The sequence below is a fragment of the Cygnus olor genome, chromosome 4 (genome assembly GCF_009769625.2).
Source record: "Cygnus olor isolate bCygOlo1 chromosome 4, bCygOlo1.pri.v2, whole genome shotgun sequence".
NCBI classification, from domain to species: Eukaryota; Metazoa; Chordata; class Aves; order Anseriformes; family Anatidae; genus Cygnus; species Cygnus olor.
Genome location: NC_049172.1, coordinates 590,672 through 611,370, shown reverse-complemented (window position 1 = coordinate 611,370; position 20,699 = coordinate 590,672). Strand labels below are relative to the sequence as shown.

Sequence of the window (20,699 nt, the reverse complement as noted above, 5' to 3'; positions counted from 1 at the left end):
CCCGCCGGCGGAGGCCGGGCGGAGCGGGGCGGCCCCGGGGGCGGTCCGGGGTCGGCCGTGAGGCTTTAGGGCGGCGGAGGGCAGCAGCCGCTCTCTGAGCGGAGGCGGTGCGGGAGGCGGCGCTGCCCGTCATGGAGGAGCTGGGCTGGCTGGCGGCGCGGCTCAGCGCGGCGTGGCTCGCGTTGGTGTTCGCCCTCATCGTGCTGCCCTCGGCGTTGGGCGTCTCGCTGGGCATCTCTGAGGCCTATATGTGGGTGCTGGTGAAGACGCTGGAGGTAGGCGGTGGCGGGGGGGAGGCTGCCCGCTCGCCCTTCATCCCTGCTTCAGTGCTTCCATTTCTCCCTGCCGGCCGGGCGCCCTCGTCCCTTCATGGACGCGCTGCGAGGGGGTGCCGGGGGCTTCCGGGCGGGCGTCGCCTTCTTCCAGGGCGGATAGACCCCCCATGTGCCGCCCGGTGAGGGGAGGACTGAGCTGTCACCCTTCCTCCTCCAACTTTGTCCTGGTCCTCCTCTTCCCCCCACAGCTGTGGTGCGGCCAGGCGGGAAGGGCCTCCTCGGCGGTGGCGCGGGCTGTGATGGCCCCCGAGTTGTGCTCTCGTTGCCCCTTCTTGTGCTCTGTAAGGAGTGAAGGTGCACATAGTTCCGCTGTGGAGCTCGGTGCTCTCGCTGGAAAGGCAGCCAAGCAACATGCCGCCACCTGTGCCGGCCTCGGAGCCAGGGGTGCCCACTGAGCGGAGCCCGGGCCGGCCACCCGGCCCGCCGGGGTGCGAAGAGCGCCCGGCGCCATTTTGTCGCGTGGTGACGGCACCTCGCCGCGTGGAAGCGGGGCTGGTCGGGTGAGCGTGAGGAAATAGCGGCTGGTGGGGCCTCGTCCTCATGGCCAGGAGGGGGGCTGCACCTCCCCGGTGAGGAGGGAAGGTGAAATCATCTCCTGTGGGGTCTGTGGTGGTGTGGTGTACATCAGTACGTTGTCATGGTAAGTAGGCTTTGTCACATTTGGTCTTGTTCTCCGAGGTCTCAGCTTAAAAATTGCTTCAGTGCCTTAAAGATCTTTGGTACTTCTCTTTAAAGTAATAATGAAAAAGTGAACGGATACTTCTCTTTAAAATTATACAAAAAAAAGTGCCAACGGCCTAATCAAAATGGTGTCTCTTTAGTGCATCTCAAGTAGATATGTTTTAAGGCTTCTGGTGAGAATGGGCATATTTGAGGTGTTTTCTGAGGGTGTGGGGCAGATCTTTTCTTATGTAGTGTGAATGGTGTGAGAATAACTTGAGGCTACAAAAACCAGTTGCTGCTAGGATTAAAAATGGGTAGCAGAAGCTGATGAGGTGAAGGTTGGTCTACCTGAAGGAGCCTGCAGATGGCCTAGTGAGATAGCCTTGTTTGAGCAACTTGCTTTTACCTGTGACAAACTGCCGCTTATGTGCTTAATTCTTATCTCATTATCGCTATTTATAGTGTTGTCAAATGCAGCAGCAAAAAGTGACTTGAAATGTCTTGGGCAGAAGTATAGAGAAGCAGCTGACAGCATGCTGATGGTGGTGGCCTGCTGGTCTGAGAGTATGAGCTGTTGAGATGCATAAGGGAGGAAATAATCATATATTTTGGGAGATGTGGTTAGATCTGACTTCTGGAGGAACAGGTGCAGTTCTGTGATCTGTTCCTTCATAAATAGATGCAATTTATAATAAATATAATATGTATTACAAATTGATTAATTATTTAATCTTTAATACTTTTAAAATGTATTACACTGCTGTATTAATGTATTTACATATAACAGGTTTCTGTCTTATTTGTATATATGTCAATATGAATTATATATTTAAATAAAATGACAAATTGAGAAGGGTTCTGAGGTGAAGAGTCTGCAGAGATGTACCTACTTCACTTCTTGAGTGGATAAGATCAGTGTCATGTAGACAAAATGAGGTGGACTCGAGGAGTGGATAGTTCGTTCCCTCAGGACACCTGCTTAGGGAGAAGACTGCACAGAACGTGCCTCGTTGAGGAGGTGTCCACTTCTTGGCTCATGAATATGCCTGCCTCAGCAGCTTGATGTAGAATTGGTTTGAAGCAGTGCCTGCCAGAGGCCCTGAAGACAGATGTTGTTGTAACTGACTTTTTCCTGCCAAAAATAATATTAACAATGGAAAGTGGTAAATACATAGTTGCTAGCCTTGTGCAACTGTGCTGTCTAAAACTTCTGGGCTGTTGAGTTAAATCTGCAGGCTTTCTACTGGGTAACAGTAGACTGTTTTGGAGCAGTGTTGAGTCACAGGATGCAGCAGTCTCAGGCAGGTGAGACCTTTCCCAACTCTGTGGCCACCTCAGCGGCTTCCTGAGGCTTCTTCCTTTTTGGTTTCCAGCCTTGGATCTCCCAGAAAGGCTCCTATCTTTGCAGAGCGGTGTGATCTTGGGCCTGCAGCGTATTGCAGAGTAGTATTGCACTGCTGCAGCCTTCGTTGCTGCTTTGATGGACCGAGTGTATGAACTGTTGGCCAAGTGGTGGCAGTTCGTGGACTCTAGGTGAATATGGATTTAATCTCTGTTTTTTGCCTGTTTATAGCTCCCTGTTGGCACAACGGGAGGATACAGTGACTGTGCAGTTGAATTTCTATGCAATTTTATGTTGTCAGGTAACGTGTGCTTTCTGTAGAGGTGATCTGTTATGAGGGTCCAGCTTCGCAATCTTGGGCAGAATAGTCCAGGGGCTAGGTGACTGGGTTTGCTCTGAAGTGTGTGGTGTCTGCTGGCCCACTGTCATGGCAGACGAATATGTGCCTCTGTTGTGCTGTTGTCTTTGAGGCTGTGGTATGGAGTCAGATGAGGATGATACTGGACTCGCACTGGAGTTTTTGCCTGCCTGCCAATACAAATAAATCTGCGTATGCTTCTTTGAGGAGGTGTTATGCTCACTTCCAGTGCTGCTAGTGTGGCCCCAGAAAAGGGAGGGGAAGAGCTCCTTTAAAGAACATGTTCTTGTATTCTGGTCATCTGAAATTACTGACAAGGGAGATCAGTTGGTGCACAGTATTTTCTCTGTGCTGAGCTGCCTTGGCAAGGAACGTTATTCTAAGCAAAATGCAGCATGTACAGACAGCAGCATTGAGGAAGTGGTTATGTTTGACTGCATTGTTTGGTTGTGTTTAAACACACAGTATTGTACTGGGGATGACAAGCTCTATATGGAGTGGGTAAATACATGTACTTGCTTTACTATATGAGAAGGCAAAAAAGAAGTGGAAGAGCATGACTTGACTATACTAATGGCAGAGGATTGCTGTTAGCCCACTTACTATTAGAAAACCTGGTTCCCCCATCACATATATATTGCTTCTGAATTGCTTTGCCACACAGAGAAAATGGCTTGCTTTATTCTGCCTATGGCTTCCTTTTCAGTATGGAAATATCTGGCACCATGTTAGCATGTGTTTGTTTTTTAAATGTTGGATTACTGCTACAGAAGCCTCTCCAGCAGCTGTTGGCTCCTGTGAGGAGTTCTTCAGACTACTGGTGCCCTGCTGTGTTGATGCTTACAGAATCACTTGCAACAGAAGTATTTCTTACTCTTGAACCATGGAGACTGCCTCCTGTGATCATCAGTGTGTGTGATGACTCAACCTGTTAGTTTTTAAAACACCCTCAGGTAGCTTCCAGTTGTTAATTTTGTTCATTGTTCCTTTTTGGTGTCAATCACACACTCCCTTCCATCGAGGCTTTCCAATTCTGGGGCTTTTTGTTAGCAGAAAAAACATTTCTTGGCTTGTTTTTGCTTTGAGTGCAGTAATGCACAGCAGATGCTTGGAGTCGTAGGTGTGTTAGCATCATGTAACTGATCTGTCTGGGATTAATAGTGGCCCCTTGTAACAGAAGAAGTTTCTAATAGTTTTTTTTTTTATGCTGCCCTGCAGGGAATGCACTTTGACTAGGCAAGGGTGTAAAAAAAAAAAAAAAAAAAAAAAATTGGTAGGTGTGAGGTGGAAGCCCGAGTGCTGGTGTTACAGATGAACTTGGCAACATAAAGGGAGCTAAACTTGGAAAGAAGAAACCTGGGGACAAAAAGGATCTTTGGGTGCCATTGGTGAAACAGTAGGCTCTGGCTCTGTGGGCTGTGCTGTGCTCTTTCCCCAGCACTCAAGACGGCAGCAGCTTTCCCCTGAACCACCATTAGGGTTGGGAGCTATGGCATGCGGTATAAGGGTGGGGAAGGAAAAGGGAGAATTCGCAGCCTGTAAACATGAATCACTGTGGCTTTCCTGCTGCTTCCTGTTGAACTCATTGGCTTCTTAAGCAAGCTTTGACTAATGTCGTCGGACAGCGTCATTACAGGTCCTTATATCTGTGTAGCTGGCATCCTTCATGGGCTGTGGGGCAGAGGAGAGCTGGGAGCTGCAAGAACAAGGCTGAAGGCTACTGGGTCAGAGGTTAATAAAAGCTCCTGAGGAGGAGTCTGATGGGGACTATGACCCTTGTTGGCAGGGTCAGCATTGGGTTTTGGGGCAGTACTTCAGCACACCTGCTGCGTAATCTTAGTTCCTCAACAGTGTTAACATAGGCCCCAGTCCTGTGCAGGCCCCTACCAGTGTGCACAGCAGACTTAGTAATGAAGGCTGCTGGCACACAGGTGGGGTCAGTGGAGCTGGGGTTGCCCTCCACTGGATTTATGTTGCTAATTACTGCAGCATCTTCCTGGTCAACAACCTTGACCTGATGCCACTCCTGATTTCCCAGTGCGTGAGCACTGGCAGTTCTGATACTGCTGATAAGCAAATGCTGTTCATGAACAGCAGCAGCTCTACTTGTATCTTGTCCTAAAGATGTATTAGTGCATGGAGGTGTAAAAGAAGCTACTTGGCATTTATGTTGCAAATGCCCTTGATACTGTCCTGTCAAGCTGGGCTCTTCATCCTGTTTGGAGCCTGTGACTAAGATGTCCCCCAGGATGAGGAAAAAATGGCATGGGTACCCCAGAGGGCCCTCTACCCTCACTCTGAAGTCGTTGCTCCTTTTGGCATTATTCTCCTCACACAAAACACACTAAGTGGCATCCAGGCTTTGCTGCCTCCCCTTGTGTGGGAGGTGCTCTGAAATCTGTTTCTGTTGAGGTGTGGAGAGCCTCCAAGGAGGATGCTGACCTAAACTAGCTTATCCACATCTGCTCTTAGCGTGACCTGCCAGCATCCTTAACAAGGGAACACTAGCAATTCAATGCTGTGTAACTTCAGATTTCAGTCAGCTTCAGTAATTCAGTAAGCTCTCCTCTTTTCAGTAGCCATCAAAGATGGCTCCTAAACTGAATGTGATATTTAAAGCTAATAAACAGGGTGAAGACAAGTTCCATCTGTAAGAGCTTGTAACATTTAAATGGGAAGTCCATGCTGCGTTCCTAGCTGAGGTGTGACTGACTACAACAAATCATCCTGTACCTTTGCTTTTATGAAGTCACAGCAAGTTTGACTTGGTACACAGCTACTGCTTGCAGACGAGATGTTTTCTGACATCTTTTGCAAATATGTTTTTTGCCTCTGAGGCCTCTTTCAGGACCATTCTTGAGTACTGCATCACCTAGTTGCAGGGTGCTTTTTGATCTCCAGGACGCCAAGGTGATATCCTCCCCTCTGAGACATCAATCAGTCTACATGGTGATAGCTCTTTGTGGTGTGTAGCTGCTTTGGGACAGGAACCGGCTGAAAAGGCAGTGATAGTGCAAATTGCCAGCTAGCAGGAAGGAAGAGAAATTACTTGCATTGCTGCATGCGGTGTCTTGTGTTTTCCAAGTTGGATGTAAACAAGCTTCTAATTTGATCAGTTAAAATTTGGCTTTGATGGACAGTACTTTTATTTCAAGTGCCTGTGAGTAAGCAGAATGATTAGATTAAGTAAACTTGAGATTAAAAAAAATACGTCTTGTTGCTTGAATGTGTGTGGTCTTATGAAAGCCTGACAGATGGAGGGAGCAAGTTGAGAGGGGATTTGACAGTGGTTTGCAGTAGCAGCTGGTGGACCTGTGCCCTGACAAATGCCCCAGGTCTGCTGGGTGAGAAGGGAGCAGGAGAGGGAGGTGATCTCCTGTCACTTGCTGGCTTTACAGAGCCTGCCCGGGTGTGCTGGGAGGCCTGGCCACACAAGTCAAGTGCCCTCACCTGGAGTGGAGCACGAGCCGGCTGTCTGGGAGTGCTGCGTGTGACCTTTGTGCAAGGCATCAGGCTGGAGCTGTGCTCCTAGCTGCTAGCAAGGCTTGGCTGGAGGGCAAAGGGAGCTGCCTTCTGTGGCCTTGCCTGTGCTCTGCCAAGGTTGGTGTTGCAGGGTACTGCGGTGTGCCGGGGCTACGGCAACCTGTGGATGGCAAGGCATGCGGCCTGGGCAGCGCTCCTCTTCTGAGGAGGTGGGTGAAGGCATTTGAGCAGCAGGAATGTGGCTGGTTATGTGGTCCTGCAATTTCTATGCAATTGGGAAAAGTCTACCGCCTGCTTTGCTAAGCAAAGTGCCAAAGGATATGGCTGTGTGAGAGGATATTGCAAACTTTCGAGCATTACATTGGTATGTCTCAATAGCCTGTGTCCTCACAGTGTTACTGCCTTCTGCTTGAGCTCAGGCTTTTGGATGCTGTATCCTGAACTGAGCTTGTCACAGCAGGATTTCTGTGGGGAGAATAATCCCGAGGGAAAGTTGGGTGTTGTTTCTGAGCTCCAGAGATGCTCCTGTCGCAGGCTGTGCAAAGCAAAAGGTGGCAGCAGTAGGCTTTAATGTCTGCTTTGAGAGGACCTGGGAGAAGAGAAGTCATTTCTCTGGTAGTATTTGTGGCTCTGGCAGTAGTCCAGTATGTTTTTGCTGTTGTGTGTAATAAGTGACTTGCCTGTTTACGGAGACTTTAATTACATCTTAACTCAGTGGTTCAAGCTAGGTCAGAGGATGATTAGATCACTGTACTTGCAGTTCAGCCTGTGCCCCTACTTCTTTGTAGTGGAAAAAATGTAGAAATAGAGGTGGTGTGTGTAGCTCATTGCTTTAGCAGTGTTTCCTTTTGGTGTTTGCCAAGAGTTAATGACGCAGCACAGCCAAGGATGATGTGTAACAGGAAGGTGCAGGGCTGCTCCTAGAAGTTGTAGTTCCTGGAACAGCTGCTGCTTCAGCCACAGAAGAGCTGGGAAAAGAAGTGATGGTGTTGGCAGGGCAGGTGGTGATTCAGCAAGGCTGGATATGGGAAGCAGGACTGGCAGTCTGCTGCTCTCAAAGGTTACGTGTGGGGGGCCATGCCTTCAGTCAGGATGCTAGGCCTTCAGGATGCGCATGGATCCCCAAATGCCCCACAGCTCTGTTGGAGGGAAGAGGAGCAAACTGCATGGTCCAGCACAGGGATGATGGACAGAAAGTCTCAATTTTGGGGAGCTGTGTGTCCTGAGAGTCATTTCAGTTCCACATTGCTGAGTCCTTTGTGTGCAGGTCAGCGAGGCCTGTTGGTGCTGCTAAAAAGCATGGCTTCACTGCTGGGGGAGTGGAGGGTGAGCCATTGAGGTCTGGACAGAATGATTCATGTAAGCTGCTTCTGCTGGGTCAGTCCCTGGAACAGCTGCTGTCACAGCTTTTCTAGAAATGGTATAAAATTTAAATGGAGGAATGAAAATGCATTGTCTTCACTGGCAACTGTTTAAGACAGCTGTCTGTGGGCTTTGCATCCTTTGGCAGTGCAGCCATGTGGGGAAAGAGTGGATCCAGGGCAGAAGGGCTGCCCCAGAGTGAGGGGCAAGGCTTCAGGGCAGCGAAGGGCTTTTGCCGCCATCAGCCCCATAAAAATCCTGCCTGATACAGGTGGCAGGGGGCTGCTGCACAGTGTTGCGTGGAGCTGACTCAGCTGAAGGTGGAGGAAGCCTTGTTGCCTGCGAACAGGTTGAGCTGGCTACAGTCCTGCCAGGGCTGGAAACCAGAGGGTGTTTTGTGGTGCTGGATGCCTCCACCACACAGGTTTGTGGGCAAGCACAGATTGTGGGGAGCTTTGCAAGCTGTGCAGGATGGCTTCATTCCACTCTTTGTCTGCTTCTGACAGTCTGCACGCTACAGAACAGCAGGTTAACCCTGGTGAGCTGGCAGCCCTGTCTAAGGGCAGGGAAGTGGCTCCGTGTGAGTGTGGTTGGGCCTGAATCTGTGCTGCTTGGAGCCCTGAAATGCCAGGAAATGAGCAGGTGAAGAGTCTTGGGTGAAACACAAGTAAACCAGGCTAGCTGTGACCCCCAATAGCTGGGTTAGCTGTGTTTAGGCCTCACTGGATGTGGCCGACTTGGACTTTTTTACGTGAGTATGGTAAAATAGTGATGGTACAAGATCGATTGCAGCACGTCTGTGGGCTTTGAACTCATGCTGTGCTCTCGGGCTGGTGTGCAAGTAGTGAGGCAGGTAGGGGCTGTGGGGCATGTGGTTCCTCAAATGACACTGCAAAGTATGTTGATCTCCTCATTGGCCTTCTGAAGACTGGCAAGCAGAGTCAGGAAGCACTGGCTTGACCTGCATGTGCTTTGGTAATTAAATATGTTCAGCACTGTTTCTTCAGAGGAGAGGTATATGTTTCTGTGTGTGCATCTTAGGAAGACAGGTGCCTTATTACCTGGTGAAGAGACAGAAAGAAAATCACAACTGATCTTAAAGTGTTGCTACAGTAGAAGTGTTTAAGTGAATACTACATCTGGGGTACTAATGCATTCTTTCTCTTCAACAGTGGGCCACTATACGGATAGAAAAAGGTGTCAAGAAGCCCCAGCCAGAGGTGCTGAAGACTCCTGCTGCTAATGGTAAGAGCTCAGCATCTGGTTATACTGTTCAGACTAACCTGCCAAAGTAGGCAGGATAAGCCATTTCAAATGGAAAGGTGGATGTGTGTGAGAAACATGGAGAAGGGTGGTAGGATGTTTATGAACTTTGATATTTAATTATTTAGCAATACTTCTGTCACATTATTAGGCAATATACTGGCGCCACAGCTGTACTGCAGAGTGAAATGCTTCTCCTGCTGGCTTCTGGTGAATGGTTGAAAAAACAGGGGATGAGGAAATGAGGGGTACAAAATAACATCAAGTTGACTAAAGCTGAGTTTCAGGTGGAGACTGTCCTCAATTGAGAGAAATAACAGTTGCAATACGAGTTTGCTTTTGTCTTGAAACCCGTGTTTAGTACAGTACTTGCAAGGCTGCTGGCCAACTCTTAAGAGCATCAGAATACATTTAATAGTCTCTGAGGAGATCTGCCTTCTAGTGGACAGTGTTTGACAAGCTCAGAGTGCCTTCTCTGTTGTAGGACTACTGGATGTTACACTCTTTTTCCCTAATTAGTCTGCTCCTACTTACATGCTGCCTCCTCAAGTTAATTCACTGCTTGCCAGATTAACTTCTTGGTCTCCTTGTTGGTAGAAAGACAGCTGAAGAATTGCAAAATCAGGTTAAAGGAAGAAATATGAAGCAATAGCTTTTCTTACTATGTGATACCCTGCATAGTGCATGTGTCAGGGGGGTTGTACTAGATCAGAGTTGGCTGTGAGAGGACATGGGGGCTGCATGTGTGGTGAGAGCAGCTGGTGTTTGCCCAGGCTGCTCTGGACCAGCACTTGGTTTCATCCTAGTACTTGATTGCCTCTGTACTGCTGCTGATTTGCTGGTTTTTGATCACTTCAGTGTCAGCACTTTCTGTCTCACTTCATTTGGCAGCAAAGCTGCGAGCAGGAGCCCATTAGCAGACAAGGGAATTGTCTTCTGATTCTACCAATTAGCTGATGTCAACGTGGTACAGTAATGGGGACTGAAGTGGTTGTGTGCGTTTCATCTCCAAAGGAGCAGCCTTACCAATGCCGGAACACATGGGTATTGTGCTGTCTGCATGCAGGGTGGGTAGCAGACCTAGCTGTCAGTTACAGCTGTAATCATGAGCTGGAGGTTACTGCACAGCAGTTCTGAACACAGGTCAAAATGGGACTTGTAACCTAATTTCTGCTTTTTGGGGGGTGGTGAAGAGTTGTCTGTATCAGTCACAAGTGTCTTGAAAAGTTTTCTGTGGTGTGACAGGGGTGTAGTGTTCCCCCTTACTCTGTCAGGTGCCCCATTACTGTGCTCTACAGGTTGAGTGAAGCAGTGAGCAAACCTTCCTTCATGTAAGGGTGATGGTGTCCCATCACGTTGTGGGTCACTGAGAGGGCAGGGAATGTGACTGTGCTGCTGTAACTGCACAGTCAGAGCTCTGTCCTTCCTGTACCTTTGGTCATCGAGGCACATAGGTTGCTTTTTCTCCAGAGAAAGTACAACTCTAGGGGTAGAAGACCTGGAAAGTGCACACTTCTGTGAGCCGCCCTCCTCTGAAACCACCAAGTAGCCATGCTGAGTACCTGTTCCCACTGCATGTTTGGCTGAGGGGTGTACTATGTATGTGGTGGCTGAGAATCTGGATTAACCTGGGTGCATGTGTTTGGCTGGAGCCTTAGTGATGGCAGAAATGCCCTGGGGTAATGCATAGAGATGACAGCAGGTTGACTTGGTGCTCAGGTTCTGTTGTATGAGGTTACATAAACACAGCCATGGCCTGAAGCACAGTTCATAAAGTCCTTTTGTTGGAAGAACAAATGAGAACTTTTCCCACTGTACGTGGCTCTTAATACGGTAAGCTAGAGCTGGACTCCTCCTGACTTGAGGTGTGGGGAGGCAAGGAGATGTGTAGTGTCCTGTGCCAGGCTGTGCTTTTGGGAGCTCTTGAAGCTGATCCACTTCTGATCAGGATGCCAAGTTCCTGTATGTGTATGAAGCTGCCGTGGGACCAGGACAGCCAAAGGTCTGTTATGGCTGACGTGGTATCTGCTGAGGTGTCAGGGCACAGGCAGGCAGAGGCCTGATGGTGTTATGCAATGTTTACCGAAGGAGGAGAAGGTTCTGGTGGTAAGAGGTTGTTGAGCAGCTGATTAAAAAGCAGGGTCAAGGCAGGGGGCTGTGTGTGCGTACCCACATGCATGTCGAGTGCTGGCTGGCATGAGGGGCATGTGCAGTACCTGTTGCATTCCTCCTGACCATCCTGTGCTCTCTAGGAGGTGGGTCAGGAAAGAAGGGAGCATTGCGCATGGAAGGTCCAGTTTGCCTGGCAGGAGAACCATGTTCTTCCTCAAAAAGCTCAAATTCAGTCTCATGTGGACCCTTGACAGGAAAGCCAAGGGAGAAGGTGGCCGAGCAGATGCCACCTTTGCCTCCAGTACCAAAACCCAGTGTATATGACATGTGTTGTTGAAAGGAGCAGACCTGTGTTGGTGGTGTGAGGAGTAGCCCCAGGCAAGATGCTGGCTGGCCCTTGTGCTGCATGAGGATGTGGCTGGTGCTGTCACCTTGTGTGACCTCTGTTCAGAGGGCAGTGGGCTGAAGCAGTGGTCCCAGGGGTAGCTGTGGGCCCAGCAGGTGTCTGGAGGCTGGTTCTTTATCTCAGCAGCTGAGGATTGATTACTCAGCTGTCTGCGTAGGTGCTGCCTGGGTATTAGGCAGTCCTTTTGAAGCTGGTGGGTTTAGAAATGCTGAACTGCTGTTCAGGTCACTTCTACAAGCAACACTGACTAAGAGAGACATGCAGATTATGTGATTGTATGTATGTAGTGTCAAGTTTGAGGCTTGCATAGTGAGTTAAGTGGTGTCTGAGAGCTGGAAGGCTTGTGGCTTGTGCTGTAATACTGAGTCAAGCAGTAGCTGTTGTTTTCCTTGTTGGTGGAGGGAGTTGCTTGCTGTACTTGGGCATAATGCTGCTTTCGAGCTATATGTCTCTGGCCAACTGCCTGTGGCCAAGGGATTAAAGGCCACCAAGTGTTACTCGTGATTACAAGAAGTCTGAGGATATCACTTGAGCAGCATGTGCTTTGCTTGGTTCTGGTCATAATACCTTCAGGTGCTGCTGGCACCCTGCTTGAGTACCTTGTCCCCAAGGCAGCAGGTGCCTGGGGGTGTGGCGTGACGACAGCAGTGCAGGCTGGTGCCGTGGGGTGACAGCCAGCACTAGCAGGGTGGCACTGCCCACTGCTGTGTGAGCCAGGGGAAACAGCTGCTTGGCTGCTGCCAAGCTGGGGGCGGGTAAGGAGGAAGCTTTCCCAGCTCTGCTGGGACTGGGGAAGGGCAGTGACACTGGTGCCAGCTTCTGGGCTGTGGCTTAGCTCCCACCCCAGCAGCTGGGGGGAGAAAGAGGCTGGGCTGTCCTGCTGCGGACTTGGGTGTCCTGCAGCACATGGGTTTAAGGGAATGGCTGAAGGAGGAAAGGAAGGAGCCTCTAAGTAGAGCTCTGATCTGGGTTGTAAATGCTACCCAGGGGTAATCCCTGCTGCTGAATGTTTGTGCTTCGTGTTTGTTTAATGGGGATCCTGAAGTACATGTGTGTGTTTGGGTGTGCTGTATTTATTTACTCATACAGGGTACTGATAGGAATGTGTGCTGTGCAGTGGTCTGGTGCAATAGCAAGTTGGGCTGTAGAATTTAGAGCTGCAGGTACTAAAAGCTTGTTGCAGTGTGGTGTCTTCCTTGGGTGTTATTTAGTATTTTCCTCAGTGATTTGAGTGGTATATCTTGGAGTTCCTTGTGTTCACGCATGTATGCCAGAAAGATTACCAATGTCAGTTGTAATCTAAATATTGCATGTAATATATTCACGGAGTTTTGCTGCTGGCAAGGATTTCTTGGGATTTTGTGGGGAATTCAGTGCTGCAGGGTATGTACTTGTGGGAAAGGTCCTTGTAGTTCAAAACAGTTGGGTGCTTCCTCCCTACCCATTGATCTTGTTATTGAGGCACAGTGATTATGCAATTAGTTGGCATTTGGTAGAGTGGCACCTTAAACTTGGACCTCAGTAACCCTAGTTGAGCATCTCTGGGGATGGTTGGTCTGGTTAAATGCTATTCTGGATTTCTGAAGTCATCGGTTTCAGGAGCCAGACTTGCTTACCAGAAGGCAGCCACTTGATCTTTTAGCTTATGTGACTTGCCCTTGCTTTCAAAAGCTCAAGTGATCAATAGGTGCTTATTTGACAACAAGATAAACAAAAAAGTGCTAGTGAGAGGAAATACTTGATACTTGTACTGTGATTCTGACCTCTCCAGGTTACTTTCCTACTGCCAGACATCCTGTGGGCAGAGTTGAAAAGAAATGCAACCATTAATGGCAGACCACATTACATTGAGGACCCTCCAACTTTCTCAGACGTGGTGTTTTCTGGAGGGTTTTCATTGTTCGATTTACACTAAAATAAAAATAGTGCGTTTTCTGTGCTTATAAAAAGACTAGTGCTCTGAAGGAAGGCGGGTGCATTTCTTCATGGCTGGTCCTTGTGCAGATGCTATGGAAGCTGTTTGGGCCAGGCTTTGACAGGTAGCAGTAGAGCATGTCTTAATAGACCATCGCTGTGGGAAGCCAGGATATCCAAACTTGAATCAGGGCTAGGAAGTGGGGAAGCCGCCACGGAGGAGATGGAACACCCTTAAATACATGGAACACCAGGAGCAGTTAGTGGAGAGGGCAAGTACGCATTTGATCACCTCTGGAAGGGTAGGATTGTCTTGGATGAAATTGCCAAGCTGGAGGGGTCAAGTGGTGGGAGATGTCTTCTTGTTTCACCTCCATTTCACACCAAAACTTCGTATATGTTGTTTGTTTGGGGTGTTGATATAGGAAGGGGAGCTAGAACTGGGTTACTGAAGGGTATGTGGTGTGTGTTCAGCTACCCATCTGAGCATGCTGTCATAAGAGTACTTCTGGCTGTAAATTTTTATCCTGAAGCAAAGCAGAGCTGCAAATGTTCTGGAGGATGATGAATTAATAGAACTGCTTCTTCATATGTCTACCCTTTCCTTCCCAAGGTATCATAGAAAGAGATGAAACGCCTATGGAGAAAGAAATTGCAGGTCTACATCGAATGGAGTTCCAGTTCTCCGACATATTCTATTTCTGTAGAAAAGGCTTTGAGGCCATTGTGGAAGATGAAGTCACCCAAAGGTTTTCCTCTGAAGAGCTGGTCTCCTGGAACCTCCTCACAAGGACTAATGTCAACTTCCACTACATCAGCCTGAGGCTCACTGTTGTGTGGGTCATTGGAGTTATGGTGCGGTACTGCTTCCTGCTGCCGCTACGGTAAGCTCGCGGGTGCTGCGGGGTTCTGCTACTCAAGGAATACCTCCATCTGTGCCTCCCCAGGTTTTTTAGCCAAAGGCAAAAATTACAGAGAACAAGTTGCTTAAACTCTCGTATGAGTGGATAAGAAGGCATTCAGAACATTTGTCTCCTGTTTGACACAGGAGAGTAGATGATGGCTAGTGATCATGTCTTCTGTGACTGCTTCTCCCAAGTCAAGTATATTGGCAATGTGAATGTAGTGCTGTGATCTCTAAAGCTCAGTGAGTTCTGAAACTACATGCATCAGGGCTTCTGATACTGCTGCCTTAGTGAGGCCATCATTTTGAGCAGTGTGTCAGGGAATTAGTAGTGAGTTAGAGAACTGACTGTGTAAAGGATCTGCAGGGCAACTCACCTTTGGTAATCCCTTCCCATTTTGAAGGGGAGGTGACGTTAAAATAAACAAAACTACTTTGCTTTCATGTCTCTTTCTGCAGCTTTACTCTTGCTGCTATTGGGATTACCTCAATGATTGTGGGGACAACGCTGGTAGGTCAGCTGCCAAACAGCAGGTGAGTGCTGTGTTCGGTGTGTGTGTGAGGGTCAAATGGCTGCTTATGTAGCCTTGTGTCAGTGCAAAGTAGTCAGGATTGAGACGAGAATGGTTTCATGTGCCCTGGACTACCTACTGATAGTCCACTCGACCTACAAATACACTACCTTGGTGGGGGTGGCTTCTTGACAAGTTTGGGGCTGCGGCTGGTGCTTTGGTCAGCCCCTCTTCCTGTCATAAACACAGGGCATATTAAAATATAAAAATACAAATGAGATACTGTGCTGAGATAAAAAAAAAAAAGCCTCTTGAGGAGATGACTGCCTTGCCTAGGTAAACAAGACGAAGCACATGCCATGCCTCTTGGCCTAGCTGCCATAGCAAGTGAGTGGTAGAGCTGGGACTAGCCCTCTGCTTGAGTACCAGGGAAGTATTCTAGCCCTGAGTTGAGTAGGCTGGAGAACATTGCATGTATGTCTAGCTGCTTTCCAGCACTCCCCAGATGCCTGTGTCTTCTCTTTCAGTGTGAAAAACTATCTGAGCGAAGTGGTCCACCTCACGTGCTCCCGGATCCTTGTCAGAGCTCTGTCTGGGACTATCCATTACCATAACAGGTGAGCGAGCTTATGTTACGGTAACAAAACAGCATGTGTGCCCCTTGGTGGGAGTATCCCATTAGGAAGGGGGCAGCTCACTGCTGACCCACAGGCCTTGTCAATACTAGATGCTGACTGACCTGATTGCTTTACGGAGCTGTGTGCTTCATGTGGTGCTCATGGAACTACTGGCAGTCTAACAACAAATTTTGTAATTGCAGGGAAAACAAACCTCAGAAAGGAGGCATTTGTGTTGCCAACCACACATCACCCATAGATGCGATCATTTTGACCAATGATGGATGCTATGCAATGGTATGAGGGGATTGATGACGGGGGAGAGGGAGAATATCAAAACTGTGGAATATTGGTTGTGGAGTTGAACATTTAGCTCTATCAATTAGTGGGCAGGTTACCTCGAGCACTGGGGAAAAGTACAAAATTGTTTGAGTCTGACTATGGGTTATGTGCTGGTGAAGTTGCCCTGAAAATATCAATGTCAGGCTCTTAATCTGTTGGAAATCATTGAGATAGGTGTTCGCACATACTTCTAGATCCGTTCAAGTAAATGCATTGTAATGGTTTTTGTAGACACTGCTCAATCCTGATTTGTGGTTTCCAGTATGACTTTTTTTTTCTATCAGGGATGCTGTGAAACTGTTTTGGGTGTCTTGTATGCCAGTGTGTCTCCTGGGCTTGTAGGTTGGCCAGGTTCATGGTGGACTAATGGGAGTCATTCAGAGAGCAACTGTGAAGGCCTGTCCTCATGTCTGGTTTGAGCGCTCAGAAATTAAAGACCGCCATCTAGTGACAAAAAGGTGAGGTGTGGGTTAGTGGGAAATTGGATTGTTCGTGCAGCTTTGGTATGTGCTAGTGCACAAGATGCCCCACTGCGGTAATCCCTGAACTGTCATCGAACAGCTGAGGACCCTGGGTTTGGGAAGTGAAACTTTGGAAAGGCCTGTATTAGAAGTCATGATTGTGGAAAGACAGAAGCACGAGGGCGCAGTGAGGCTTTAGCAGGAAACGGGATTTGCACAAAGTCAGGATCCTCAGATGACAAAAGGCTGATTTGTAAGAGCGTTTTGGCAGGGACAGTGTGCAGTTGCTTTATTCGAAATCGTGACTGCAGATTACAAGCCCCAGTCACAGGGACAGCAGTTAACTACAATTTTTATTGTAGGCTGGGATGATGCAGGCTATTCTTGTAGTGGGTTAGAGGGGTGGTGTACGGTGAACTCATCCATTCAGAATGACCCGAATGTGCTTGCTTGTGTGGGCTTGGAAAGTCTATGAGATCATCACAAATTTTAGGACTTCACGTTTGAACGAAGTCTGCTTAGAAAGATATTGTCTGGACTTGATTCAAGAAGGGAGCCATTACAGATGAAGAGCTTAGCTTGTTGGGGTGAGAGGGGGATGGAATTTAACTAGCCAAAAAAGACCTGGTAACAAGAGAGGCAGCTTACTATAGAATATCACCCTGAGGGGTACCAGTGAATGTTTTAAAGAAGTTTTAGGTTAACTTTTACAGGATGATTATTTTACCGCCTTTTTCCCCTCTGCACATCAGGACAGATTTGCTAAGTTCAGAAAGGGTTATTCAAGTAATGTGAGCTGTAGTATTTTGAAGTATCCTTTTGGCAATAGGAAGTCTCCTATTAAGTAAGCAGAGCCTGGACTGAGCACTGCACAGGTTTTTTCCTGATGTAGGCAACTTACTGCAAGTTGAGTCGATCAGTTAGTGACTTAATGGCGTATGTAGGTTGCCTTTCCAGACAACAATTTATAAAACAGGTAGGAGAGGAGACAGTTGCTTGCTTCAGTCTAAAACTAATAGAAGTAATTTGTAGGAGGGGGCATAAGAGAATCCTTGCACAACACTTAAGATTTGTGGCAGAGTGGAAGGTACATATTAATGTCTGTTAAACAGTTTTGGTTTCTTACAGAAGGAGTTTGGTAACTCTAATGCACATGGCGGGGGGGAAGAAGATTGGAAGTAGCTATTTTTTTAGCTTTGTTGTTGCTTCCACAGGCTCAGGGAACATGTGGCAAATAAGAGCAAGCTTCCAATCTTAATTTTTCCAGAAGGTAAGAAACTTAACTGCTCCTTCCCTTCATTCAGTGTTTACTTGTCTCTGTTCTTGCTTTCATTACTTGTGGTGCCCAGATGAATCCTTACTCTGTGTTAGCTTTTGTATTTTTCATCTTTTCTTAAAGATTACACTAAGACAATACTGTGTCCCTGGCTGGTGGTTGTTCTGCCAGGTGAATTGAGTGGACACAATTCACAGGACAAGATGAACTTATTCATGATATATCTAACGTCAGCCTTGTGCTTTCTTTCATACTTGTGGTTCCATTCAGGGAGTTGGTCACAAGACAAAGAATCCAAGTAAGCAGGGGAGAGATGCTTAACTTAACATAAAGGGTCTGCATTTGCTCCTCAGTATAAGGCCTGTATGTTGCTGTAGGGTTACTACTGAAATGTGGCAGGCTGTGTGAAATATTAACTTGATTTTATCTTCTGGACAGGCACCTGTATAAATAATACATCTGTGATGATGTTCAAGAAAGGGAGCTTTGAAATAGGAGGGACAATCTACCCTGTTGCAATCAAGGTATGAGGAAGAAGCTGGTTGCAGAACTTGAGAATGACTTGAGGGTCTGTTTTTGTCAGGGTGGTGGGAAGTTATCATAGTGGGGCTGCTAATGAAAGCACAGTAGCTCTTGTGATGGGCCACCTGCCTTGGTTGAATCCTGGTATGTATGTCACTGAAACAGTCCTGACCTGTGACTGAAAACATCCACTGAGATTCAAGACAGGCTGTGGTGGTCTGTGGAGGAAGGGATTTCATCTTCTTTTGATTCCTTACAGTACGATCCTCAGTTTGGAGATGCGTTCTGGAACAGCAGCAAATACAACATTGTCAGCTATCTGCTGCGGATCATGACCAGCTGGGCCATTGTTTGCAATGTGTGGTACATGCCACCCATGGTTAGAAAGGTAATTGAGCATCTGGTTGACTGATGACCATTTAAGCTTCTCACTTTCTGCAAGTGTCACAGGGTCTTGGCCCTCCTCTCCAAACCCCTGGCAACCCTCATGTCTCCAATTCATCTTTATATGGGACTTCTATGAGTGCTTTTTTGATGTATGATTAGACTTAATTTTTCCTGATGTATTGTAGTACTGGGAGGGTCTTCCCTGGAAAGGGTGTGGAGTGCAGCCTGGTACTGTCAGCATTGTAATAAGGATGAAAAGAATAACAGTAAATATGCTGCTGTACATGGTTGCTAATACCAGCTGGAGTTAAGGATACATCTGTAGCTTAAAAACTGTTCTGTGCTCCATTAATGCACCCCTTTGGAGCAAAACGTACTTGAACTCAAATGTTCTGCTGAAAAACGAGATCAATGTTTATCACACAGGAGCCTCAGGTTACATTGGCATGAGGAGGGGAGGGATCATTTGGCAATGGAATTAATTGGGAGCAGCAGATGAGAAGTATGATGGAAGTTTGTATTTATTTCTGTTTTAATTATGTTGAATTTAAAACACTTGAAGGAAGGAGAAGATGCTGTTCAGTTTGCCAACCGAGTGAGGTCAGCCATTGCTCACCAAGGAGGACTGGCTGAACTTCCCTGGTGAGTGATGCCATCCTTGTTGAACTGTATGGGCTGCTTGAACTTACAGACTTCTCTGGGCTCTTAACATCTTGAGGCATGCTGCTTCTTAGGTTTGTGTTAAATACCATTTGCCTAACTTTGTTCTACATGGGAAAATGAATGTAAGGGAGTACTTTAAAGTGTGTATAAAAAGAAGGGATGGAGAAGGGGCCAATCGATACAGTTATGAGGCCCAGCTGGTGCTAGGAAATTGTTAAGATGAGACAACTACAGTTTAGCACAAGATGAACTGCATCTGCAGTTGAGGGGAAATAGTGACCCAGAAAGGCCAAGATTTTTATTCTAGGTGCAGCCTGTTGGCAACACCAGATCAGGCTGTTTCAGTAGGTATATTGGATTTGGACTGCATGTGCATTAAGACTTAAGGCGTTTGTGCTGCTAAAAAAAAAAAAAAAGAACCAGCCCCCCCCCAACAACTTAAGTCCAGGTTTAGAAGTTAAGAAAATTGTCCAAATCATCTTGTATGTTAAAACTCGAGTTGACTAAAATGGCTGATATGTTACGTAGTTTGACCATTCTGCTGACAAACAAGGTTTACTTTTCTCTTGCTTTGTTGTAGGGATGGAGGCCTGAAACGAGCTAAAGTCAAAGATAGTTTCAAGGAAGAACAGCAGAAAAACTACAGCAAGATGCTAGTGAGAAATGGATCAATAGGAAGTCTGCCTACAGGAACAGAGTCAGACTGAATGGTGGCTCTTTGAAACAAATATCGCACAACCAGCCTTAGCAGGAGTAACATTTTCTTTTTCTAATTTAACACAGAAACCAGAGCAACAAAATCCCTTGTGTGCATATTCACTGTATGGCAGAGCCTTCCAAGAGCAGTATCCCTGTATCTCTCCCTCTTCACTATTCACTTCTCTGCTCATCTGCATCTTCATGCATTGAGGTGCTGCGGCTCCGAGTATTCTCAAATGGAACACGTGAAGGAGTTAAGGGACAAAAGGGAAGAAAAAAAGCACCCAAGTTGTCCTGAGCTTTTAAGGATGAAGGGAAGTACACTGAACAGATGCTGTCAGGACACTGGTTATGCAAATACTTGTTGTTCATGGTACTTCAAAGCTTTAAACAATTTTCTTTTTCTGTTGCTTAAACTTCTTAGAAGTAGACCTATTAAATGTTTTAAGATGGTGTCAGAACAGTATCATGGACTGTTCCTGTAAGCTTGCACCTGGATGGGCAAGGGGAAAGGGAAGCAAGGACTACAGAACTCAAAGGATAGGAAAGGAGCTGCCCTGCCAAAAGCACAGTTCAAAGATCATGAGGAATTTGGTGGCCTTAAAACATGGAATTGCCTTTACTGAGAACTGCTACCAGAGGGAAGAAAAGGGGCAAGTCATCAATCTCACTGCCTGCTGCTACTGATCAAGTCATTTTCTTTAGACCACAAACTGGAAAGGTAAGATAGAGTAAGCAGCTGGATAATGTAGGATTTGACAGATGTATTGTTTTTTTTAAGACTACCCTTCAGCAGAAATTGCTGCTAAAGGCTTTAAAGTCTAAAGAGCCCCTGCCAAAATAGATTTCTGTGGTGTTTTGGGCTAGCAATAGCTACAACTGTAAGCATAGGGATCTGTAAGTCATCTATGATACATGAAGTGGCATGTTCAAGGTTGCAGTATCTTGCTGTCTTAATGTAAAGAGTAAATAAATTCTATATTTCTAATGGGTCTTGTGTGGCATTTATGCTGTTACGTATGTGTGTTTAAACAAAACAGTTGTACTTCCTGGTAACAAACTTAAGGTCATGCAGAAT

The 20,699-nt window shown here is 47.1% G+C and overlaps 1 protein-coding gene across 2 annotated transcripts; it reads left to right on the top strand.

The window, feature by feature from the left end:
* The first annotated feature begins 47 nt into the window (after nucleotides 1-47).
* On the top strand, nucleotides 48-20,606 carry GPAT3 (glycerol-3-phosphate acyltransferase 3). Of its 2 annotated transcripts, none has more exons than XM_040555114.1 (12): nucleotides 48-275; nucleotides 8,716-8,788; nucleotides 13,852-14,122; nucleotides 14,602-14,676; nucleotides 15,182-15,271; nucleotides 15,475-15,568; nucleotides 15,956-16,071; nucleotides 17,289-17,344; nucleotides 17,789-17,874; nucleotides 18,132-18,260; nucleotides 18,822-18,901; nucleotides 19,503-20,606. In XM_040555114.1, exons 1-12 carry the CDS (start codon nucleotides 132-134, stop codon nucleotides 19,627-19,629), a joined length of 1,341 nt encoding a protein of 446 aa, XP_040411048.1. In that variant the 5' UTR covers nucleotides 48-131; the 3' UTR covers nucleotides 19,630-20,606. The 2 variants fall into 2 exon arrangements, with proteins under 2 accessions (XP_040411048.1, XP_040411050.1); XM_040555116.1 differs by lacking the exon at nucleotides 48-275 and adding an exon at nucleotides 945-962.
* Nucleotides 20,607-20,699: the final 93 nt, after the last annotated feature.

What these genes read in the sequence shown, in the direction of transcription:
- GPAT3 (XM_040555114.1), top strand. Translation starts at nt 132, where the DNA reads ATGGAGGAGCTGGGCTGGCTGGCGGCGCGGCTCAGCGCGGCGTGGCTC. An exon ending in CGCCATCTAGTGACAAAAAG is followed by an intron (nt 16,072 to 17,288) that starts GTGAGGTGTGGG and finishes TTGCTTCCACAG; the next exon opens with GCTCAGGGAACATGTGGCAA. An exon ending in AATCTTAATTTTTCCAGAAG is followed by an intron (nt 17,345 to 17,788) that starts GTAAGAAACTTA and finishes TCTTCTGGACAG; the next exon opens with GCACCTGTATAAATAATACA.